Genomic DNA, 22107 nt, shown 5'->3' on the forward strand with positions numbered 1-22107 from the left:
CAGGATTTTGCTTAATACAGTATCTCCAGATAAATTGATAATTAAAAACAATAAAAAGTCTCATATTGAAAACAAACTCAATAATAAGAAAAATATGATGTACACAACCATACAAAGAGAAAATAATGCTTTTTGTACTAATAAAGATAAAATGTCAAATAAAATGGGTCAACATGGTCAATCTGAAACACCATGCAAGGCTTAGTATGTACCCCTAGGATAGTTACTTCAACTGAAGGAAGATCAGTATTGATGGCTTCTAAAAATAAACACCATAGAGTAAGATAAAGGAACAGATAGGGAAAAGAGAACCTATTGATGAACCAATAGGCATCCATGTCCTGTCTATTAGGCCTGCATAGCATGCTGTTAAAAAAACAAGAGTAAGAGAAAACCGATAGAATAGTGTACTTTCAAGCAAGAGACCTCTAACATAGTTGAGGCAGCAGTGGCATTTGTAGTAAAAATTGGCGTACAGTTTTGGATCTTCATCACAGTATTAAAATTTTTTACTTAATAAATATTGTTTCAGATCTCCAAAAATTTGACGATCTGAAAAACCCAGAAGTGAATGAGTTTCGTTGGAATATGAAAGTTGTTTGTGATGAAGTGGTTGCAACTAGAAATAAAATGTCTTGGATAGAGCAGGTGAGCATTTGATATATTTTTCTTTATGCATTTAATATACAGTATGCATATTTTGATATTCTTTTTGACCTTTTCATTCTTTAGCATTTAAACTATTTGCTCTGATTTTTATTATCTATACAGTGTTAGTGTTTAATTTTAAACATAAAACTTACCCGCTGGTTATATAAGAATGGCTAACGTCCCTGACGCCTTGGCAGAACTATTCAAAACTCGCGGATAACGCAGGTATGCCAGGTGTACACTAGCGGCCTGGTGGGCTACAGGTAGAACTGCACCCACTTGTTCAGATTTTCTCTGCTGACCATACTGGTCAGAACGTTGAAAATTCACTCGCTATTTACATTCAATTGGATGGTTTATTTGGTGATTTACTCTGTCTTTATGTTTTTGGCTTTGGTTTTGGTAATTTCCTTTTTAAATTTTCTTGAAATCTTTATTATTTTGAGGTTATTTAGTTATTTTGACCTTTGTTATTGTTTAATTTTCTCTTGACACTTTTCAATATGGCCGACCCCTTCCCTGTTTATAGGAAGTGTAGTAAGGGTTGTCATACTTGCCCTCCTAAAGGTTCTGTTGATCCGCATACAATTTGTGTTAAATGTAGAGGAAAATTGTGTACTTATGGGGATCGGTGTGAAGAATGTTTTTCGTTAACGGAAAGTCAGTGGGTAGCTTATGAGCGTTATACTCAGAAGTTAGAAAAAGATAGGATTAGAAAAGAGAGAATTAGACGTAGTTCTTCCAGTTCTGTGGATTTATCTAGGTCTGATGTCATTAATCCTATTTCTTCCTCCGTAGTGGTAGATCAAGATCCTAAAGAACCTACAATGAGGGAGATGTTGTCCGCAATTCAAGCTCTCGGTGTGAGGGTTGAATCTTCAGTGGCGGACAAAAAACAGATGATGTCAGAAATTAATTTACTTAAAAGTGGTCGTACTAGTGATCAATCAAGTGTTAAAAGTTCGACGAATGTGTTAAGTGTTGTGGAGGGCGCGCCTGTGCAATACTGTCGTTCGCCTAGCTTAAGACCTCTGGCAAGCTCCTGGAATGGGAGAAGTGATGTTGAAGGGCGAAAGGGAACGAGAGGCTCCATCAATCATGTAGACGTTTCCTCGAGTGATCCTGGTAATGTAGCTCAGTTCGCTCACCCTCACCATAGAAGAAGTGAGGTTAATGCTTTGTCCCCCTCTTCAGATGAAGGGTCACATGACGATAAGTGGTGTAAAGCCTCTAGACCAATCAAGAGGAAAGTTCAGTTAGTGGAACAGCGGCACGTTTCCTCCCCGCAACAGCCGGGCTGTAGTCATTGGGAAACACCTGAACGTTTTCCGTCCCTTGACGAGTGTTCATCTGCGAAGCGCTCGAATGTGGATTCCGATGGAGATAGAGTAATTGATTCGGATGCGGAGTTAATTTCTGGTTCGGGTGTGACGATTCATGCTCCGCCTCTCCCTTCGGACTGGGACTCTAATCCCGAAAGGGGTGAACTATTGGAAAGCGATGAAGAGAACGAATTCGCTATAGAAAAGGCTACACAATTATCTTCTCAAGACGATCCAAGGTGGACTATGTTGTTGAATATGAAACAACAGTCCTCGTCGATGATGCAGTCTTATCGACCGGCTGTTGACAGTGAGGCTGGGCGTCAGTCGTCGGTGGGAGACCCGTTGTCGCACAGGCGGCCTGTTGTCTCTGGGGCTGACGTGATATTGCACAGGTGGTCTCCCAGTTTCGCTGTTCAGCAACAGGTTGAGATAGATTTGTCTCGGCGGAGCTCTGTTTCACAGCAGCTTCTAAAAGAGCTTACAGCCGATTGTCAGTCTAAGTGTGATGACGTTCGCCAAATGGCGGAGCGAGCCGCGAAGCGGCAGGATGGGAGCAGGCGCGAGGTGCAAGCGGAGCCTGAGCGGCAGCGTGACAATGCTCAGAAGTTAATTGATGAAGGCGCTGAGCGTCAGCAGCTGCGCCAGGGAGGCGCCAAGCGCCAGCGTGACAACCCACGCCAGTCGAGTCATGAATGGGCAGAGCGCCAGCGCGACGCGCCAGGACGCCGTGGAGTGGCAGCGCGAGCGACACGCCAGGATGCGGCGGAGAGGCAGCGCCAACTAGATTCATTCTATTATAAAATCAATCGTGACAGCAAACGCAAGGCGAATGACTGTCAATTAGATGTGGATATGGAACAACGCAAGCACGCCCATGTCGCCACTGATGCGCCTGCACAGGAAGATCAACGCTTGGGTCAAAGCACAGCTCCAATCTCTGAATTGTTTATACAAAAATGGTGCTTTCCCGCTCTTCTAAGAGAGCATTGAAATTGATGGGAGCATGGATGGATTCAAGGAAAGCTCTGGGCAAGACTTTCACTTTTCCACCAGCCAAGTTAGCTTCTAAGTCGAACGTTTGGTAAGAGACGAGAGAGGTCTTGTGTTTGGGAGTTCCGGCGTCTGCGCAGGGAGACTTCTCAAACCTGGTGGACTCTTCCTGTCGCCTAACCATGAGAAAGACTAAAGTGTGGTGGTCAATGTCGGAGTTTGATCATCTCTTAAAAGGATTGTTCAGAGCGTTTGAGGTATTTAATTTACTTGACTGGTCACTGGGAGCCTTGAGCAGAAGAGTAACGGAGATGAAGGACACAGACACAAGTAGTCTTATCCAAATTACTGTATGTCTTGTATGGACAGGGCAGTCAGGGATGGTTCTAACGAACTGGCTGCTTTGTTTACTGCAGGGGTTATAAAGAAAAGAGCTACTTCGTGTCCCTTCCTCTCTGCGGGGGTCACTCCATGTCAGAGATCGGAGTTGCTTTTTGCACCCATGTCTTCGGCTCTTTTTCCGCAGGATTTAGGTAAGGAAGTGGCTGCAAATTTAACTCAGAAGGCTACTCAGGATTTGGTTACTAAAATAGCCAGTAAGGTTTTGCCTACGTCCTTCTCTTCTCGTAGAACTAAGGAGGGGACATCATATTCTCATTCTGCTCAGCCTTTTCGAGGTAAACCTACAGGGAGAAGTACTTGCAAACCAGAGGCAAGGAAGCAAAGGAAAAGAGGAGCCAAGCCCAGTCGAGGCAGGGTCTGACTGCTCTCCCCTTCAAACAGCAGTGGGAGCCAGGCTAAACAACTTCTGGTAGGCCTGGGAGAAGAAGGGAGCGGACCCTTGGTCCGTACGTCTTCTAAAGGAAGGATACAAAATTCCTTTTATATCAAAACCTCCTTTAGCCGAAGATCCTGTGGATCTTTCGCCTAAGTACAAGAGAGAACCGAAGAGGCAAGCCATGCACCTTCAAGTGTCGCTTCTGCTCGAAAAGAGAGCGATAGAAAGGGTGCTGGATTTGGAGTCTCCAGGGTTTTACAACCGCTTGTTCCTAGTTCCCAAGAGTTCAGGGGAATGGAGACCGGTTCTGGATGTGAGCGCCCTCAACCGCTACGTCCAGAACTCGAAATTCACCATGGAGACCCAGAAGACTGTGCTGGCAGCTGTGAGAAAAGGCGACTGGATGGTTTCATTGGACCACCAGGACATTTATTTCCATGTTCCGATACATCCAAGCTGCAGACGTTATCTGAGGTTTGTATACAGGAAGGGCGTCTTTCAGTTTCGAGCCTTATGTTTTGACCTCTGCACAGCTCCTCTGATTTTTACAAAACTAATGATGAATGTGGCGAGCATGCTGCACTCGAGGGGCTTCAGAGCCTCCCTGTACTTGGACGATTGGTTGATAAGAGCTCCCTCGTTCGATCACTGTTTGAAGGACCTTCAGTTGACCCTGAATTTGACAAAAGAATTGGGACTTCTAGTGAGTTCAAAGAAGTCACAGCTGACTCCATCCCAGAAGATCCTTTATTTGGGGACGGAGATTCGGAGTCAGGATTTTCTGGCTTTTCCGTCGCCTGCAAGAGTTCAATCAGCTCTTCTAAGGCTGGAGGCTTTTATGGAGAAGAAAGTCACTACAGTAAGGGAATGGATGAGTCTTCTGGGAACCCTCTCGTCTCTAGAGAAGTTTACACCTCTGGGGAGATTGCACCTACGCCCCCTTCAGTTCCACCTCAATGCTCATTGGAAAAGGGGAGACAGTCTCGACAAGGAGAGTATTCCCATTATGAGTACGATCAGAACACATCTTCGATGGTGGAACGATGCTCACAAACTCAGCGAGAGCCTCTCGTTGGAGCAGAGGAACCCAGACCTCGTGTTGTTTTCAGACGCCTCAAATTCGGGGTGGGGAGCAACACTGGGAAGAAGAGAGATCTCAGGGCGTTGGACAAAGGAGCAGAGGGCTCTTCATATCAATCAGAAGGAGCTCTTAGCGGTGCACTTTGCCCTCAAAGGATTCGAGGATCTAGTCCTGGACAAGGTGGTTCAGGTCAATGAGGACAGCACCACAGCCCTAGCGTATATAGCGTTGCAGGGGGGGGGACCCACTCGAAGTCTCTGTACGAGTTAGCGAGATCTCTACTCCTTTGGGCAAAGGAAAGGAACATTCTTTTATTGACTCGATTCATTCAAGGAGCCAAGAATGTGAGTGCGGACAGACTCAGCAGGAGGGATCATGTTCTGAACAAGTTGGAGTAGTTCTACATGTAGTCCACCAGGGCGGTAGTGTACACCTGGCATACCTGCGTTAGCCGCGAGTTTTGAATAGTTCTGCCGAGGCGTCAGGGATGTTAGCCATTCTTATATAACCAGCGGGTATGTTCAAAAATTTATTTTATTATGGAAATATCATTTTTCAAATTTATTTAGTGTTTTAAGTTATTTAAAAGTGTTTAGATGAATTTTTTTCTAAAGAATTGCAAGCTTAATCTCAAAGAATATTTCTTAATGAAATGAGTCTTCCTGGGGATCATTAGGCTTTCCTTTCTTGAAGGTGCTGCTCCTTGACCTCATAAATAGAAAAAAAAATCAGAACTCTCCTTCCCTCCTTTATATCCCTTTCCCCACTTGGAGGTTATTGGTACCTCAGTGCCATCTATTGCGAGGCATCATAAACACCTATCAGAATGGGTATGCCAAATTCTCATAACATCTTTTTGGAGGTCTATGTTCTCATTTCGTGGCCTCTTGCGTGTCTCATGTTCTTTAGTTTCATATACTGTATTTATAGGTGACACACACACACACTCTCTCTCTCTCTCTCTCTCTCTCTCTCTCTCTCTCTCTCTCTCTCTCTCTCTCTCTCTCTCTCTCTCTCTCTCTCTCTCTCTCTCTCTCTCTCTCTCTCTCTCTCTCTCTCTCTCAACAAGATGTAGTTCTCAATTGTGGTGTTATTTGTGTATTTAATAATTGTAATTAGGATACTTGGCTCTTTACTTTGATGATAATGTGTTTCGTCTTTTTTGATACGAGTTTTTATTATTTATGCATAAAACTGATCTTAATCTATGCTAATCCCTTCTCTGTGTTCACAGCTTAGTGTTAATAGCTTAGTAGAAATATAGTAGTAGTATTTTGGTTTCTCTTTTTCTCTAAGTGTATGTCAGACTCAGATCGAATGGTTTAAGATTTCATAGTTTAGCAAAAGACAAACATTTGAGTTTATATACAGTTCAGTACCTCCTCCTGTCTTAGTGGCAGACCATTGTTTTATGTCTCGGCTACTGACCTAGTTATGTTACAATTAGATAGATTAGTTCTATGCTGTGAGTTAAAAATACAATTTTCTTGTAATTTCCATCTGGAAAAGTAAGGTTCAGGTATTCGATTTGGTCTTATTTCTTCATGAAATTTTTTGGTTTAATAGAAAATAAATAACTTTATATGATTTTCAGCGTAGCAGATAATGTGTATTTTTTAATGCGACACCCAACTTGTGTTTTAACAGTAGAAATACTCATTGTAAAGACAAGAGTATAGAGTAGGTAAAAAGAAATCTTGCTCTAAGTTTTATTACCTCTGCTGTTTCTTCTGAGGAGAGAAAGCATAGCGAATGGAGATGAACAAAGTTGTGAAGTTATATTGTACCCATCTTTTAAAGGGAATCCTCATAGGCATGAAATTATAGAGGCTCACATTATCCATAATGTGAGATGGTCTAGCTCTTAATGAAATTGTTTTTGAAGCTATGTGAATTAAAAATATGTTCTTAGATATCAGAATTTATGAGAGTATTCATACAAATTTTAAAGAATAAGCTTTCATATAATTGTTCATTTTGTAATTATTTTGATATATCTGAATTGATTTTGGGAAAGTTCATTGCTTCTCTGGCATGATTTTTTATTCTTAAAATTGTTTTTCTTCACAGGTTCAGTACCAGTATCCAGCACGGATTGCTAGTAATCCAGATTTACCTCTGTACATATCCGATCGCCTTCAAGATGGCCAGCTTTTACTCTCAGTGCAATTTGACACCTCAATGCAGGTACAAGTGTGCTAGTGATTTCATTCATTCATGTAATATTACCTGGAAGATTTTGGGTTAATCAAAATTTATTAATCTTGAGACTCATCAAAAGAAGAAAAGTTTTATTTCTTGGTTAGCATTTACAGATGTCAGAATGTGAAATATGTTTATGAACCTGCCCCTAGGAAATAGGGGAGCATGTTTAACTTGAACCAGAATAAGAGGACTGGGCATTTCTATTAATTATGACTGCAAATAATTTGAATGTCAGGGCAATGTACTTTAAATGTTCTTAGTTTATCCTAGCTTAGTTTCTTTAAGAAAAAAAGTGATTTTAAGCTAAGAAATAGTGAAGTTTAAAATTAGATAAGATTTTTAAGATTTATATTATGTGCTTCCAGACTAAGGTTTCATTAGTGGCAGTTAATAGTCCTCTCCTGTGCTGTCATTCTTGATTTTTGCATGCATAAGTGTGCATCTGTGTTAAGGATTTGACAAACAACAACTAAAAAATAAGAAAAATAATCCTCCACAAGGCTATTTTCTCCCACCAGTGGACAATTTTCTTGGGAATTAAACATGGAGTACTCCTGTAGGATTCGTAATTATTTGTGAATAAGGTTTACTTATTAGTACATATAGGGATCTAATGATCTGTCTGCATTTGTGTAGTGATGGCTGATCTTTCTCATTTCATAAAGGATTATAGCATAATGATCATTTTGTAATAATGAAGTGGGCTAATTATTATCAGTAGATTTGTATGGGATATATGTACAGGTAGTTGAGAAAATTAAATAATTTTACTGTTTATGTATATACACATGCATATTTTTTTATAAGTGGGTAGTAAGCTGTTTTAAGGAATTCATGTCTAATATTTCTTCTTTACCGAAGGCTCCTGATTTCTCATCAGCCTGTAGGATCTCTTGGCTTGTCAGTTTTTTAACGTTTGACGCTTTAAATGTAAATGTTAGTGGATATTTCAATTTTATATCTCTAGCAGAGTCCTTTTTTAATTACTTATATTCTATTAATACTTATAAGTTGTGTTCTTAAACGTCTTACTTGTATGTATATCTGCTACGGTAGATTATGTAAACAAATGGATATGTTGTTAGGGATTACTAAGCCTCTCTACCTTGTATGGTATACAGGTTTCTGAAGATGTAAAACTGACCTCTGAAGGTTGACTTTTTCTAATTTTTAAAACTTATCACATTGCAGGTTCAGTCTACTTTTACATTTCGTGTAAGGCCAGATATCAAAACAAAAGAATTCCTTATGGATTTCGTATTAGCAAAATTAGCACTCACATTCGTTATGGAAGAAGCACAAGACAGTTATGTATTAAAGGTGAGATAGATAATCTGTTAAACAGTTATACTTTATTATCTAATTTCTGTTAAAAGAATATTTTCACTTAATTTTGATTAAACATGAAATTTGAGAAAGTAGTTTTTTTCGTATAGCTAATTAAGTTTCTTGAAATAATGTAAGCATACCCTATCCTTTTATCTCCCATATACATACCAAATATGCTGTATAGATCCATATTATTTTATAATTATCATTGATTTTCTATTTCAGGCTCCGGGAAAAGAAGAGTATTTTATCTCAAATGTTCCACTGTCGCAATATATGTACGTCAGGGAGTACGTGTGCCAAGATGAAGTCTCTCCAATTCCTCTAGTCATTGTTCATCGGGGAACTATACAAGGTAAGTTAAAACCTTTCTACCGATAAGCTACAGTAAATTATTACCTTCAGTATGTTTTTATTTGTTTTGACTACTCTAGTGTCACTAAGTCAGGCTTCACTCAATAGCAATCCCCCAGTCAATCGGAATCTGACAAGTAAGCAATCCTCTATTGCGGTCAATTGCTTTGATATTGTATTTTCTTTCTTATTCTTAATTTATCATTGAACTTTTTTTTTATACAAAATGGGCAGAAAGAGGAGGAAGCTTGAATATATGAAACAAAACTTTTGATTAATCTGTATAAGTAAAGAAACTAGAAGTTGTTCTCTCTCTCTCTCTCTCTCTCTCTCTCTCTCTCTCTCTCTCTCTCTCTCTCTCTCTCTCTCTCTCTCTCTCTCTCTCTCTCTCTCTCTCTCTCTCTCTCTCTCTCCTTCCTTTAATGTAGACACATATTTAGTAAATTATATATATATATATATATATATATATATATATATATATATATATATATATATATATATATATATATATATATATATATATATATACTGGATATGTATATATATATATATATATATATATATATATATATATATATATATATATATATATATATATATATATATATATATATATATATATATATATATATATACACATATATATATATGTATGTATGTATGTATGTATGTATAATATGACAGTAACAATTTGCTAATTTTCTCAAGAGTAATACCCTGTTATTGAAAAAGGCTTAATGTTATCCTGTATATATACAGTACTCATGCATACCATACAATGTATACACATACATAATTATATATAAAGTATATATTTTTAGTTTTGTTAGGGTTCAACTTCATGCTCCAAAATTTATACCTTGTACTAAATTTAACTAGATCTCTATTAAGCTATTCAGCAACCCCAGATCTACATCCAGGTTTCGATCCCCACCCCCACATCAAGACTTACTACAAACTGCATATAGATAGCTAATTCATTAACTCTTATCTTTAGTATTCCATCTAGCCTGATGATGAACATTTATTTTTACTGTTCAAAACATTTTAACAACTTGAAAAAAACCTGATTATGACTAGATTAAATCTGTATTCATTTATGCTGTGTGTAGTAAATAAGTAGTATTGATCGCACGACTCTATATATCCACCTATGTGGAGATATGGACAATTACTAGCAGAAAGCAGTAATGATGAAAAGAAAATTATAAGAACCTTAGAAAAGGTTTCCTATAAAATTAATGCCACTGAGGTAGCAATCACCAACAAGAATAATAATTATGATTATTATTATAATACTTTAAGTTAACTAAACTTTAAGACAGTAATAACTATAGCAATGTTTTGTTACTGAGAATTGGCTATTGTTATATTTTAAAACTTTTTATTTTCCTTTTGCAGTTGACATAGATAATATATATGAGAGAATAGAAGACGGTGGGGTGAAACATCTTCGGAATTCTTTCTCCAGCATGACTTTAAAGAAGAAGAGTATTAATTTCATATCCTCTTGGACGATTGAAGAAAATTTCAGTTTTCAAGTTGGAACAATATCAAAGCTCAATCTTGAATTTGACGACCAAGTAGAGGCAAGTATTTAGTCTTTTTTACCTTTTTTTGATGTACGAGTAGCTATTATATTTATGAGACTACACTGATGTTCATATTGCATCTCTCTCAGATCCTGTTTTTTATTGCCTTATAACCTAAAACTTAAGAATTTCCCATTTTCATTCTTTTCAATAGGCTTTGTCCTGCAGTACAGTGTTGAGACAATATGGCAGTAAATGGCAATGATCTAGGCTTGTGTATGTCACAGCCTTTACAGTATTCTCAATGCTTTCGTGTTATTGCTATGGGATCATGTTCTCATTCTTTAGACTTTGCCTCTGAATCAGGCTGTGAGCAAATCATAAATGAAGCTACTCATAGGTCTAGTAATTGCTTGGACCTCGTATACACTGACTCCCCTGGCGTTATAACTAGTAAGGTTGGTTTGGTTCTCCAGTCGGGACATCTGATCATGCTTTGATTTCATTAGTAGTGAAGACTGAGCAGCCTGTCCCTGATATATCATACTCTTGTAAAATTTATATGAAATCCCAAGCAGACTGGAATGGGATTTTGCATGATCTTTTGTGCTTGAATTGGTCACAATTATATAGTAGTGTAGTTCCTGTTGTCCCTTTGAATGAGAATCTAGTCAATATAATTGATAGGCGTATCCCTTCTCGTGTGCTAGGGTACCGAGTGAAGGACAAACCGTGGTTCAATCATGAATGTAGACATGCTTATTTGGAGAAGCAGGAGGCCTATCAACTTTGGAAGGGTAACAGATCAGATTTGACCTGGAAAAACTATATTCAGCTTCGAGCTTTTGCTCAGAGAGTTTATGCCTCAACTGAAAAGGAATACAATTTAACCATAAAAGAAACCCTTTCTGGTACAACTCAGGAACATAAATGGTGGTCTAACCTTAAATCTGCTCTCTTTGGTGTAGATGCAACAGTTCCTCCTTTACTTAAACCAGATGGCTCAGTCACTCACTGTCCAAAGGAAAAGGCAACCCTTTTGGCTGATGTTTTTGACAGTAAACAGACTGATGAAAAACTTGAAACTTCCTCATTCCTGTTTTCCTGAGGCTAAACTAACTAGTTTAGCTTTTCGATCGCGTGAGATTAAAGCTCTGTTGATGGACCTTGATGCTTATGGAGGTGTAGACCCAAATGGTATTTTTCCTTTGTTTTTTATAAAGACAGCAGATTTCTTAGCTCCAAAGTTATCTGTTATTTTGCGCAAGTTAGCAAGAATAGGAGCTTTTAGCACTTGTTGGAGAATTGGTAATGTTACTCCTCTATGTAAATGTGTTTGTGGTAGCTTAAGTCCCACTGATCACCGCCCAATTTCCGTAACTCCCATATTATCTAAAGTTTTTGAACTTCCTCTGGCAAAACGTCTTAATAGGTTTGCTGAAGGTAATCACCTACTCACTAGTTTGCAATTTGGTTTTTGTAAAGGCCTTGGAGCATGTGATGCCCTTCTTACAATCTCCAATGCTGTACAGAAATCCCTTGATTGTGGTCAGGAAGTTCGTATGATTGGCCTTGATTTTAGTGCTGCCTTTGACCGTGTTAATCACGAGGCCCTTGTTTTCAAACTGAAACAGTTGGGAGTGGGTGGGTCGTTTCTTAGCATTATTATTGATTTTTTAAGTAATAGATCTCAATGAGTTGTTGATGGGCACCATAGTGAGTATAGGAATGTGATATCCGGTGTTCCACAGGGTAGTGTTCTCGGCCCATTACTTTTCATACTATATACACATGACGTGGTTTGGCCTAGAAAAGAAGCTTGTTGCATATGCAGATGATGCTACTCTATTTGCATCAATTCCATCCCCTGAATGTAGATCTGGGGTTGGTGAATCCTTTAATGGAGATTTAGCTAAAATTAGTGCATGGTGCAAATTATGGGGTATGAAGTTGAATCCTAACAAAACTCAAAGTATGATTGTAAGTAGGTCAAGGACGGTGGCTCCTCAACATCCGGATCTCGGTATTGATGTTTCTTTAAATTTGTATGACTCTTTTAAAATTTTAGGTGGGATTCTCGACAGCAAATTTACTTTTGAGAAACACATTAGGTCTGTGTCTTCTTCAGTTGCACAAAAAATTGGTGTATTGAGAAAGTCTTACAAGATTTTCGGTGATCAATCTATTCTGAGGAAGTGTTTTAATTCTTTCATTCTACCTTGTTTTGAGTATTGTTCTCCTGTCTGGTGTTCAGCTGCTGATTCTCATCTTAATTTGTTGGACAGAAACTTACGGTCTATTAAATTTCTTATTCCTAATCTAGATACTGTATTAATCTTTGGCACCGTCGTTCAATTAGTTCATTATTCATGTTGCATAAGATTTTTCATAACTCTGACCATCCTTTACATTCAGATCTCCCTGGACAATTCTGTCCTGTTCGTAATACTAGGCAGGCAATTAATTCTAGTAGCCAGGCCTTCTCCATCATGAGGCTCAATACTACACAGTATTCAAGAAGTTTTATTCCAGCTGTTACCAAGTTGTGGAATGAATCAGTAGAACTTCAAAAGTTCAAAGTTGGAGCAAATGTTTTTATGTTGACCAGGCTGACATGAGTCTTTTTATTGTTTATATATGACATATCTGTTTTTGATGTTGTTAATAGTTTATATAGGACATATCTGTTTTGACGCTGTTACTCTTTTTAGAATAATTTAATGTTAATTTATTCTCATCATTTATTTATTTCCTTTCCTCACTGGGCTATTTTTCCCTGTTGGAGCCCTTGGGCTTATAGCATCTTGCTTTTCCAACTAGGGTTCTAGCTTGGCTAGTAATAATGATAATAATAATAATAATAATAATAATAATAATAATAATAATAATATGTTAAAGCAACACACGTTTAATTCAAGGAAATACTCAGAAGAGACTAGCCAGTTGATTACAGTGCTTTTGCTTCTTTTAGTGAATCTAAGAAGACCAGTGAGTCTTCAGGCAAAGGTATTGATACTAGCCTAACCTACTCTGCTTTGAACCCTAGGATAACTCTTCAAGTTTTGTCAAGTGAGTCTAGGTCACCATTCAGCAAGCTTTCTGATGGGGTAAAGCACTGGTGAAGTTGATGGCCTTTATATGGAGTCTTGCATTCTTGAGTTACTTCTGGTCCTTCTGGTCCAAGTGTTCCAGTCAGCACTTAGGATCCCTGAATTCTGAGATAGAAAACTGAGCTGGTAGATTGGATCCTAATATCCTGCCGCTCAGTGAAGCAGGGCTCTTATCAACCACTTGATACTTATTTGTTCCAACACGGAGTACTTACCTCGAACTACTTTCTGAGGAGTATCTGGGATCTCCTCCCAACCGACCAGAGTTTTGTGTAGTCTACCCTGTAACCCCAGGATATTAATGGCTTGAAATATCGTATGGGTATTGTAGTAGAATAGGAAAGATCATGGGAGAATGATTGAATCACGTTTCAAATGAATGTGAACCTAGGCTAGGCCACTAGCATATCTTGAGTTTTTCCTAGCGGCATAAATGTAGATACTACTAATCTGCTGCTGAAACGAATCCCTTGCCTAGAGCACGTGCAAACTTTTCCGCTAGAAGTAAACTAAAGGAAAAGCCTGTTTCTTCATTAAAGAGAATTTGCCAGGATAGGAAAAGGAATGAGGCTAATGCAGAGGAAGAACTCAAGTCTGATGAGTTATCTAATTGATTATTTTTTGAAGGTATCCAAATAAGTTACTCTAGATGTGATCTGATACTGCTTTTTATTATATGCTATCTCTTGATGGCCTCTATGATGATACATACTCCAAAGATTTTCCATAATTTTTTTAGTCATTGAATTATTAGCTCAAGTGATAAGAATAGTTTCTCATTCAGTTACTATTTAGTGTTAAAAACTTTTCTCTCTTAGAATTATCTATAAAATAATCAATAGCATAACCTAATTGTTAAAAGGTTTCCTATGCCTAAATAGAAAATTTTGTGAAGGATATGTTGTCACCCCTGTCGTCGTTTATTAATTTGTTTGCGAGCCACTTGAAAACTATTGTACTGCTTTTCACTAAACCTAGTAGTCATGTTAGGTATGACCCAAGGATGAATCTGTAACAGTTTGGATAAAGCACATCAAAGTACAAGTGCACAGCAGTACTTTTTGAAATAATCACAATGTTAAATAAATGGCAAATATTTTATTAGTTAATTTTTTTTCTTTTGTGAACAACATTACGCAAAAAATACTGAACTAATTTCTACGAAATTTGATGAATATTTGGGTTATGATTCAAGGACAAATCCATCACATTTCGAAGAAAATACATCAAGTACAAGTACGCAGTGGAGTTAAGAGCAAAATAAGACTAGGGGGGGGAGTTGAAATTATTTAAATTTTTAATGATAGACGTCGAAAAGTAAGAATTTCACTGAGAAAGCCAAGTGAACCACAGGTAAGTATTAAAGTAATACATTTTATTATTAAGATTCTGTTATCATTCTTTTTCTAAAATATGCTCCGTAGATTAGGATGAGTCGTATGCCATAAGATTTATTATTTTTCAATATTAAACTTACCCGATAATCATGTAGCTGTCAACTCCGTTGCCCGACAGAATTCTATGGAGGGATACGCCAGCTATCACAATACTAGAAGGGGGTGTACTTACCAGCGCCACCTGTGGCCAGGTACTCAAGTACTTCTTGTTGACACCTCCTCAATTATTCCTCTGTCGTGCTTCCGGCAAGACGTTCTGGGATACGCTTATGTTCTTGGAGTATTTTCACGACTTTGGTGAAGTATTTCTCTTTGATTTCGGCTGTCGCTTTACTGGAAACTTCTATTTTAGCTTAGTTAGCTTTTGGAATTAATTTGATTAATTTTGGTGACGAAGAGAGTATGAACTCTCGTTCACCTTTCAATGGCCGACCCTTCCCTTAGACGGAAGTGTTGGTGTCTAAGAGAGTATAGACTCTCTTTCTTAATTTTGCTTAACAAAAGTTATAGATTTATTTTATATCTCTCCGCCTCTTATAGGCCTCTTCGATTAACTTCCTTTTATTATAAACTTATTAAAATTAATTTTTATATTTGTTTATATTCGACCTTCCTAATAGTAGGCGGTCTTTTCTTGGTACCGAAGTTAATTATCGTGAGTCCGTCATTTCGGTTTTACCTGTTAACATATTATGCTATTTTAAGGTCTTTGAAAGAATTTCTTTGATAGTCTCGTACTTTTTCAAAGTTGAACTAACGTTTTGTTTGTCTCGGCAGTTGTTGACGTTCAGAACGTTTCAACTTGCACTCTATCGTTACGATAGAGAAAGAATGTTCACGGTTTCACATTGCAGTAAGAGTAACCGTGTCTAGCGTTTTGTTCATTCTTTCTTAACTTAATGGTTTTGATCCTAATAAGGAACTTTTGGGAAATATTTCAGTTTTTTCCTTTAACAATAATATGTTTTAACGATATATATGATTGGGCTCTTCTCTCAGGTTCTAAGTCAAGAGAGAGAGAGAGAGAGAGAGAGAGAGATAGAGACGGAGGGAGAAAGAGGATAAACGTTTCACTCAAGCCTGCCAGGCGTACGAGTAACGTCGTTATCGTTTTGCTCTTATCCCTAGTCTCTTTAGGGGAAGAAACTAAACGTTTCTAGAGTGATCTAGTGTTTAGTCTCTTTCCAGCCACTGAATTTTCTTTCATTAGATTTTTCTGTTACATTGTAATTCTGTTTTCGCAATTACTAACTTTTGAGAAGGATAGAATTGCGTGTTTCAGGTACAAACCACTTAAAGTTTCGAGTTCAGTGAAATAAGTGCAAACAGAAATCAAAGTGATAAGTGATTGATGTCAGTGTTATGCGTGAGGGTACTTTTGTGCGCGCCAGTCATTCTCCCAGTCCGGGACCTCTTGCAAGCTCCCAAGCCCAGGGGAGAAGCAATGTCGAAGGGCAAAAGGGTTCGGCAGGCCTTGATCGGCGCACAGAAGTATCCTCGGTGGTTGTGGGCGTGTCTTACCGAGACCGTCACTCCCACCCGCAGACGATTGAGCCCTTATTTTGCTCGTCTGCAGAAGAGATTTAGAGGAGAAAATAAGGCAGAGTAACGCTGGTCTCAGGTCTCTAGACCTCTTAAACGTAAAGTCCAGACCTATGCCAGACGTACGAAGTAAAGTTCAACAACCCGGATGCAGTCATTGGGTTAGCTCTGACTCTCCTCAGTCATCATTTTGTCGGGCTGAGAGTGCGCCTACACTCCCCCCCCGCCTATGCTCGCTCCGCCTGATCGCAGTACCACCTGCCAGGCGTACGATGTTGTGGACTCTACTACAGTCCATGCAGCACAGCTTTCGGACCTGATGCGTGAGTGTCGTGCTGAGAGTGTTGCACCTCCTCCTCCTCCTGCACCGGTGGTGCACCAACCGCCTGCACCCGTTCAGCCTGTGCTGCACCCGCCTGCACCGGTGGTGCACCAACCGGCTGCACCCGTTCAGCCTGTGCTGCACCCGCCTGCACTCGCTGCACCCAGTCGCAGCACCATCTGCCAGGCGTACGATGTTGTGGACTCTACTACAGTCCATGCAAGCACAGCTTTCGGACCTGTTGCGTGAGTGTCGGGCTGAGAGTGTTGCACCTCCACCTGCACCCTTTCAGCCTGTGCTCAACCCGCCTGCACTCGCTGCACCCAGTCGCAGCACCATCTGCCAGGCGTACGATGTTGTGGACTCTACTACAGTCCATGCAAGCACAGCTTTCGGACCTGTTGCGTGAATGTCGGGCTGAGAGTGTTGCACCTCCACCTGCACCCGTTCAGCCTGTGCTCAACCCGCCTGCACTCGCTGCACCCAGTCGCAGCACCTTCTGCCAGGCGTACGATGTTGAACCTCTTTCTGTGTTCGCTGTTCCCAGTGTTGTTCAGCCTCAGCCTTCTTTAAGGCAACCTTCGGTTTGGGATCAGGAGGATTACTCCACTCTTCCTCCTCCTCCCCTGGCTGCTCCACCGGTGGTGCAACTCTCGGTGGAAGTACAACCTCTTCCACCTGTGAGTCAGTCTCCTCAGCTGCTGCACCGAGCTCAACCCGTGCACCCTGTTCCTGCACCTCAGACACCTCTGCTTGCGGGAACTTTACCTTGTTCTGCGCAACCTCGGTCTCTTCACGCTCCACTCATTCCACAGGAACAGGAACTTTCTGCACCTTCCACTGTTGTTGTTCCAGCTCGTTCTGACTCTGCTGTTCAGCATACCTTACCTCCATTTTCAAACCATGGCAAAAATATGAATCATGAGTTATGAATGTAAGGTAAACATTATGTTGATTTTTAAACCCCATGCAAGCATGCATAAAGCACTCTAGCACTGGTCATGGAATTTCTAAGAATGTTAAACGCCATGCACACGCTCTGCTTTCCTTACAGCAGGCTCTGCTTACTACATGCTCAGCATTCAGCATGCTCTGCATTCAGCATGCTCTGCATACAACATGCTCTGCATACAGCATGCTCTGCATTCAGCATGCTCTGCATACAACATGCTCTACATACAGCATGCTCTGCATACAGCATACTCTGCATTCATCATGCTCTGCATACCTTACCGCATGCTTCTCAACATATCTTGGGTTGTTGCCAACTCACTAGACTGTCAAGCAGTTTCATAACGTTGCCTTCTAGTCTGCTGCTTTTACACCAGTGAACCCTCACTCAGAGAACTTAGCTTTTCTAGGATAAGGTCCCTGTAGATGAGAAAGTTCTTTTCTCCCTCCTTCTGATATTCCCTTGAGGACTCTGTCATTTGGAGGGAGCCTTTAGCTGCATAACCTCTTATGGACTTTTATTTAAGCATTACATGCTTACAGGGAAGGTAATGGTTCCACTTCAGCCGCTAATCCCGTCTGTTACCACACCTGCTCCCATAGACCTTGAGCTGTGTTGCATGACATGCAGTCCAAGCTTAGTCCTTGTTAGAGGATTTTTTGTTTACGGAGTCAATGTGTCACGGGGAAGACGTTCAACAACCAACAGAAGGGACTTGTTGTGACGCAGTGCGGCAACCTCAGCAACCCGTTAAGGAGTTGTCTGTACGACCCAGATAGTCTAGACAGATTCGGGTTGTCACTGTACTTCCTCGCTTGCCCATGATTGACAGTTTACAGACTGTGCAGCAGTATCATGATCTTGTGTCCGGCTCCGTCAGACGACTGGCTTTTAAGAGCTCCCACAAGTCGTCGCTGTCTGGAGATTTTCAAATGGACTATGGATCTGACCAAGGAACTGGGCCTCCTGGTCAATTTTGAGGAGTCTCAGCTCGTTCCATCCCAGACCATTGTTTCCTTGGGTATGGATCTTCAGAGTCGAGCTTTTCGGACTTGTCCGTCGGCCCCAAGGATCTTCCAAGCCCTAGAATGCATCCAGAGCATGCTGAGAAGGAACCGATGCTTAGTCAGGCAGGGGATGAGTCTAACAGGGACACTTTCATCGCTGGCCCTGTTCATCGAGTTAGGGAGACTCCACCTCCGCCCCCTTCAGTATCATCTAGCTGCTCACTGGATAAAGGACTTGACGCTAGAGACGGGCTCAGTTCCTGTTTCCGAAGAGATGAGGTCTACTCTAACGTGGTGGAAGAACAGCATTCTTCTCAAGGAAGGTCTACCTTTGGCTGTTCAGACCCCCGACCACCGTCTCTTCTCGGACGCATCGGACACGGGCTGGGGTGCGACACTGGACGGACAGGAATGCTCGGGAACATGGAATCAGGAGCAAAGGACACTTCACATCTATTGCAAGGAGTTGTTGGCAGTTCATCTGGCCTTGATAAACTTCAAGTCCCTCCAGCTTGACAAGGTGGTGGAGGTGAACTCCGACTACACCACAGCCTTGGCTTACATCTCCAAGCAGAGAGGGACTCATTCGAGGAAGTTGTTCAAGTTCGCAAGGGACCTCCTCATTTGGTCAAAGATCGAAAACTCACGCTGGTAACGAGGCTCATTCAGGGCGATATGAATGTCATGGCAGATCGCCTCAGCCGTAAGGGTCAGGCCTTCCCCACAGACTGGACCCTTCACAAGAATGTTTGCAGCAGACTTTGGGCCCTGTGGGGTCAGCCAACCATAGTTCTATTCGCTACCTCGATGACCAAGAAGCTCCTCTTGTATTGTTCTCCGATTCCAGACCCAGCAGCAGTTCGCGTGGATGCCTTTCTGCTGGATTGGTCCCATCTCAACCTGTATGCATTCCCGCCGTTCAAGATTGTCAACAGGGTACTTCAGAAGTTCGCCTCTCACAAAGGGACACGGTTGACGTTGGTTGCTCCCCTCTGACCCGCGAGAGAAGGGTTCACCGAGGTACTGCAATGACTGGTCGACGTTCCCAGGACTCTTCCTCCTAGAGTGGACCTTCTGCGTCAACCTCACGTAAAGAAGGTACACCCAAACCTCCACGCTCTTCGTCTGACTGCCTTCAGACTATCGAAAGTCTCTCAAGAACTAGAGACTTTTCAAAGGAGGCAGCCAGAACGATTGCCAGAGCAAGGACGACATCCACTCTCAGAGTCTATCAGTCTTAATGGGAAGTCTTCCGAAGCTGGTGCAAGGCCAATGCAGTTTTCCTCAACCAGTACCACTGTAACCCAGATTGCTGACTTCCTGTTACATCTAAGGAACGTAAAATCCCTATCAGCTCCTACGATCAAGGGTTACAGAAGTATGTTGGCAGCGGTTTTCCGCCACAGAGGCTTGGATCTTTCCTCCAACAAAGATCTACAGGACCTCCTTAGGTCTGTTGAGACCTCAAAGGAACGTCGGTTGTCCACTCCAGGCTGGAATCTAGACGTGGTCCTAAGGTTCCTAATGTCATCAGGATTTGAACCGTTCCAATCAGCCTCTTTTAAGGACCTCACATTAGAAACTCTTTTCCTCGTGTGCTTAGCAACAGGTAAAAGAGTAAGTGAGATCCACGCCTTCAGCAGGAACATAGGTTTCACATCTGAAACGGCTACATGTTCCTTGCGGCTCGGTTTTTTTGGCTAAAACGAGCTTCCTTCCCGTCCTTACCCTAAGTCGTTCGAGATCCCAAGCCTGTCCAACATGGTGGGGAACGAACTAGAGAGAGTACTTTGCCCTGTTAGAGCTCTTAAGTACTATCTAAGAAGGTCAAAACCATTACGAGGACAATCAGAAGCCTTATGGTGTGCTATCAAGAAGCCTTCTCTACCAATGTCTAAGAACTCAGTTTCTTACTACATCAGGCTTCTGATTAGAGAAGCAAATTCTCATCTGAAGGAAGAAGACCTTGCTTTGCTGAAGGTAAGGACACATGAAGTGAGAGCTGTGGCTACTTCAGTGGCCTTCAAACAAAACCGTTCTCTGCAGAGTGTTATGGATGCAACCTATTGGAGAAGCAAGTCAGTGTTCGCATCATTCTATCTCAAAGATGTCCAGTCTCTTTACGAGTACTGCTACACCCTGGGTCCATTCGTAGCAACGAATGCAGTAGTAGGCGAGGGCTCAGCCACTACATTCCCATAATTCCATAACTTTTTAACCTTTCTCTTGAATACTTTTTATGGGTTGTTCGGTCGGCTAAGAAGCCTTCCACATCCTTGTTGATTTGGCGGGTGGTCAATTCTTTCTTGAGAAGCGCCGAGGTTAAAGGTTGTGATGAGGTCCTTTAGTATGGGTTGCAGCCCTGTATACTTTAGCACCTTTGGGTTGATTCAGCCTCCAAGAGGAACGCTGCGCTCAGTAAGGAAGACGAACTTAAAAAAGAGACAGAGTAACGGTTCAATTCGACTTCCTTACCAGGTACTTATTATTTCATTGTTATTTGAGATAACTGTTATATGAAATATGGGATACTTAGCTATCCTTTAATCTTGTACACTGGTTTTCACCCACCCCCCTGGGTGTGAATCAGCTACATGATTATCGGGTAAGTTTAATATTGAAAAATGTTATTTTCATTAGTAAAATAAATTTTTGAATATACTTACCCGATAATCATGATTTAATTGACCCTCCCTTCCTCCCCATAGAGAACCAGTGGGACCGAGGAATAATTGAGGAGGTGTCAACAAGAAGTACTTGAGTACCTGGCCACAGGTGGCGCTGGTAAGTACACCCCCTTCTAGTATTGTGATAGCTGGCGTATCCCTCCATAGAATTCTGTCGGGCAACGGAGTTGACAGCTACATGATTATCGGGTAAGTATATTCAAAAATTTATTTTACTAATGAAAATAACATTTTATCAAGGCTATAGTGCTGGGATTTGTGAAAACTAATTCATCAGGACTGTAATTTCCTTTTGATTATAATGATGATGTATTTGTTGATACATTACATCATCTGATTTTTTTATTTTTTGAGGTTTTGATTGTAGTAGGGAAAGAGCAAATGTTATAGATTTATTTTATTGATAATGAAACTTATTTTCCTCTTCATTAGGTGGTAGTTGAAGCCGGCTTATATCATGGAAATAATGCCCTATGTGAAACTAAAACAACTCAAGAAGTCAGCGTTAAAGAAGGGTCTGCTACCGTTGATGAGTTACTCACCTTCGCTATTGGAGTTTGTAATATCCCAAGGAACACTCGTTTATGTATTGCCATATATGAGGTCAGTCGTAGCTCCAAGGTCCCCAAGGCTCGCTCTTCAATCTCCAAACAGGTGAGTATATCAGATAAGCAATATTCATTAAAAATGAAAGTAGTAGTTACTATTAAAGCAACTTCATTCCTTTCTGATATTTACATTTCATAACCTTTTTCTTCATCTGGTTGATGTTTCTTTAAATTTGCCTTGTTCAATATTCACCTAAATACTAATCCTTTAAATTACTCCTTTGTGAGACTTGC

General features: G+C 40.6%; 1 protein-coding gene across 2 annotated transcripts in view; it reads left to right on the forward strand.

Annotated features, from left to right (window-relative positions):
• LOC137658512 (phosphatidylinositol 4,5-bisphosphate 3-kinase catalytic subunit delta isoform-like) overlaps positions 1-22107 on the forward strand; it is a 119702-nt gene that overhangs the window by 35187 nt on the left and 62408 nt on the right. For both annotated transcript variants that reach the window (XM_068393289.1, XM_068393297.1), the window contains exons 6-11: positions 533-648; positions 6896-7012; positions 8222-8350; positions 8585-8714; positions 10118-10305; positions 21698-21919. In XM_068393289.1, coding sequence (XP_068249390.1) covers positions 533-648; positions 6896-7012; positions 8222-8350; positions 8585-8714; positions 10118-10305; positions 21698-21919 — 902 coding nt within the window. The remainder of the gene's footprint in view (positions 1-532; positions 649-6895; positions 7013-8221; positions 8351-8584; positions 8715-10117; positions 10306-21697; positions 21920-22107) is intronic.

Source organism: Palaemon carinicauda, chromosome 1, assembly GCF_036898095.1.
Source record: "Palaemon carinicauda isolate YSFRI2023 chromosome 1, ASM3689809v2, whole genome shotgun sequence".
In the NCBI taxonomy this organism is placed as follows: domain Eukaryota; kingdom Metazoa; phylum Arthropoda; class Malacostraca; order Decapoda; family Palaemonidae; genus Palaemon; species Palaemon carinicauda.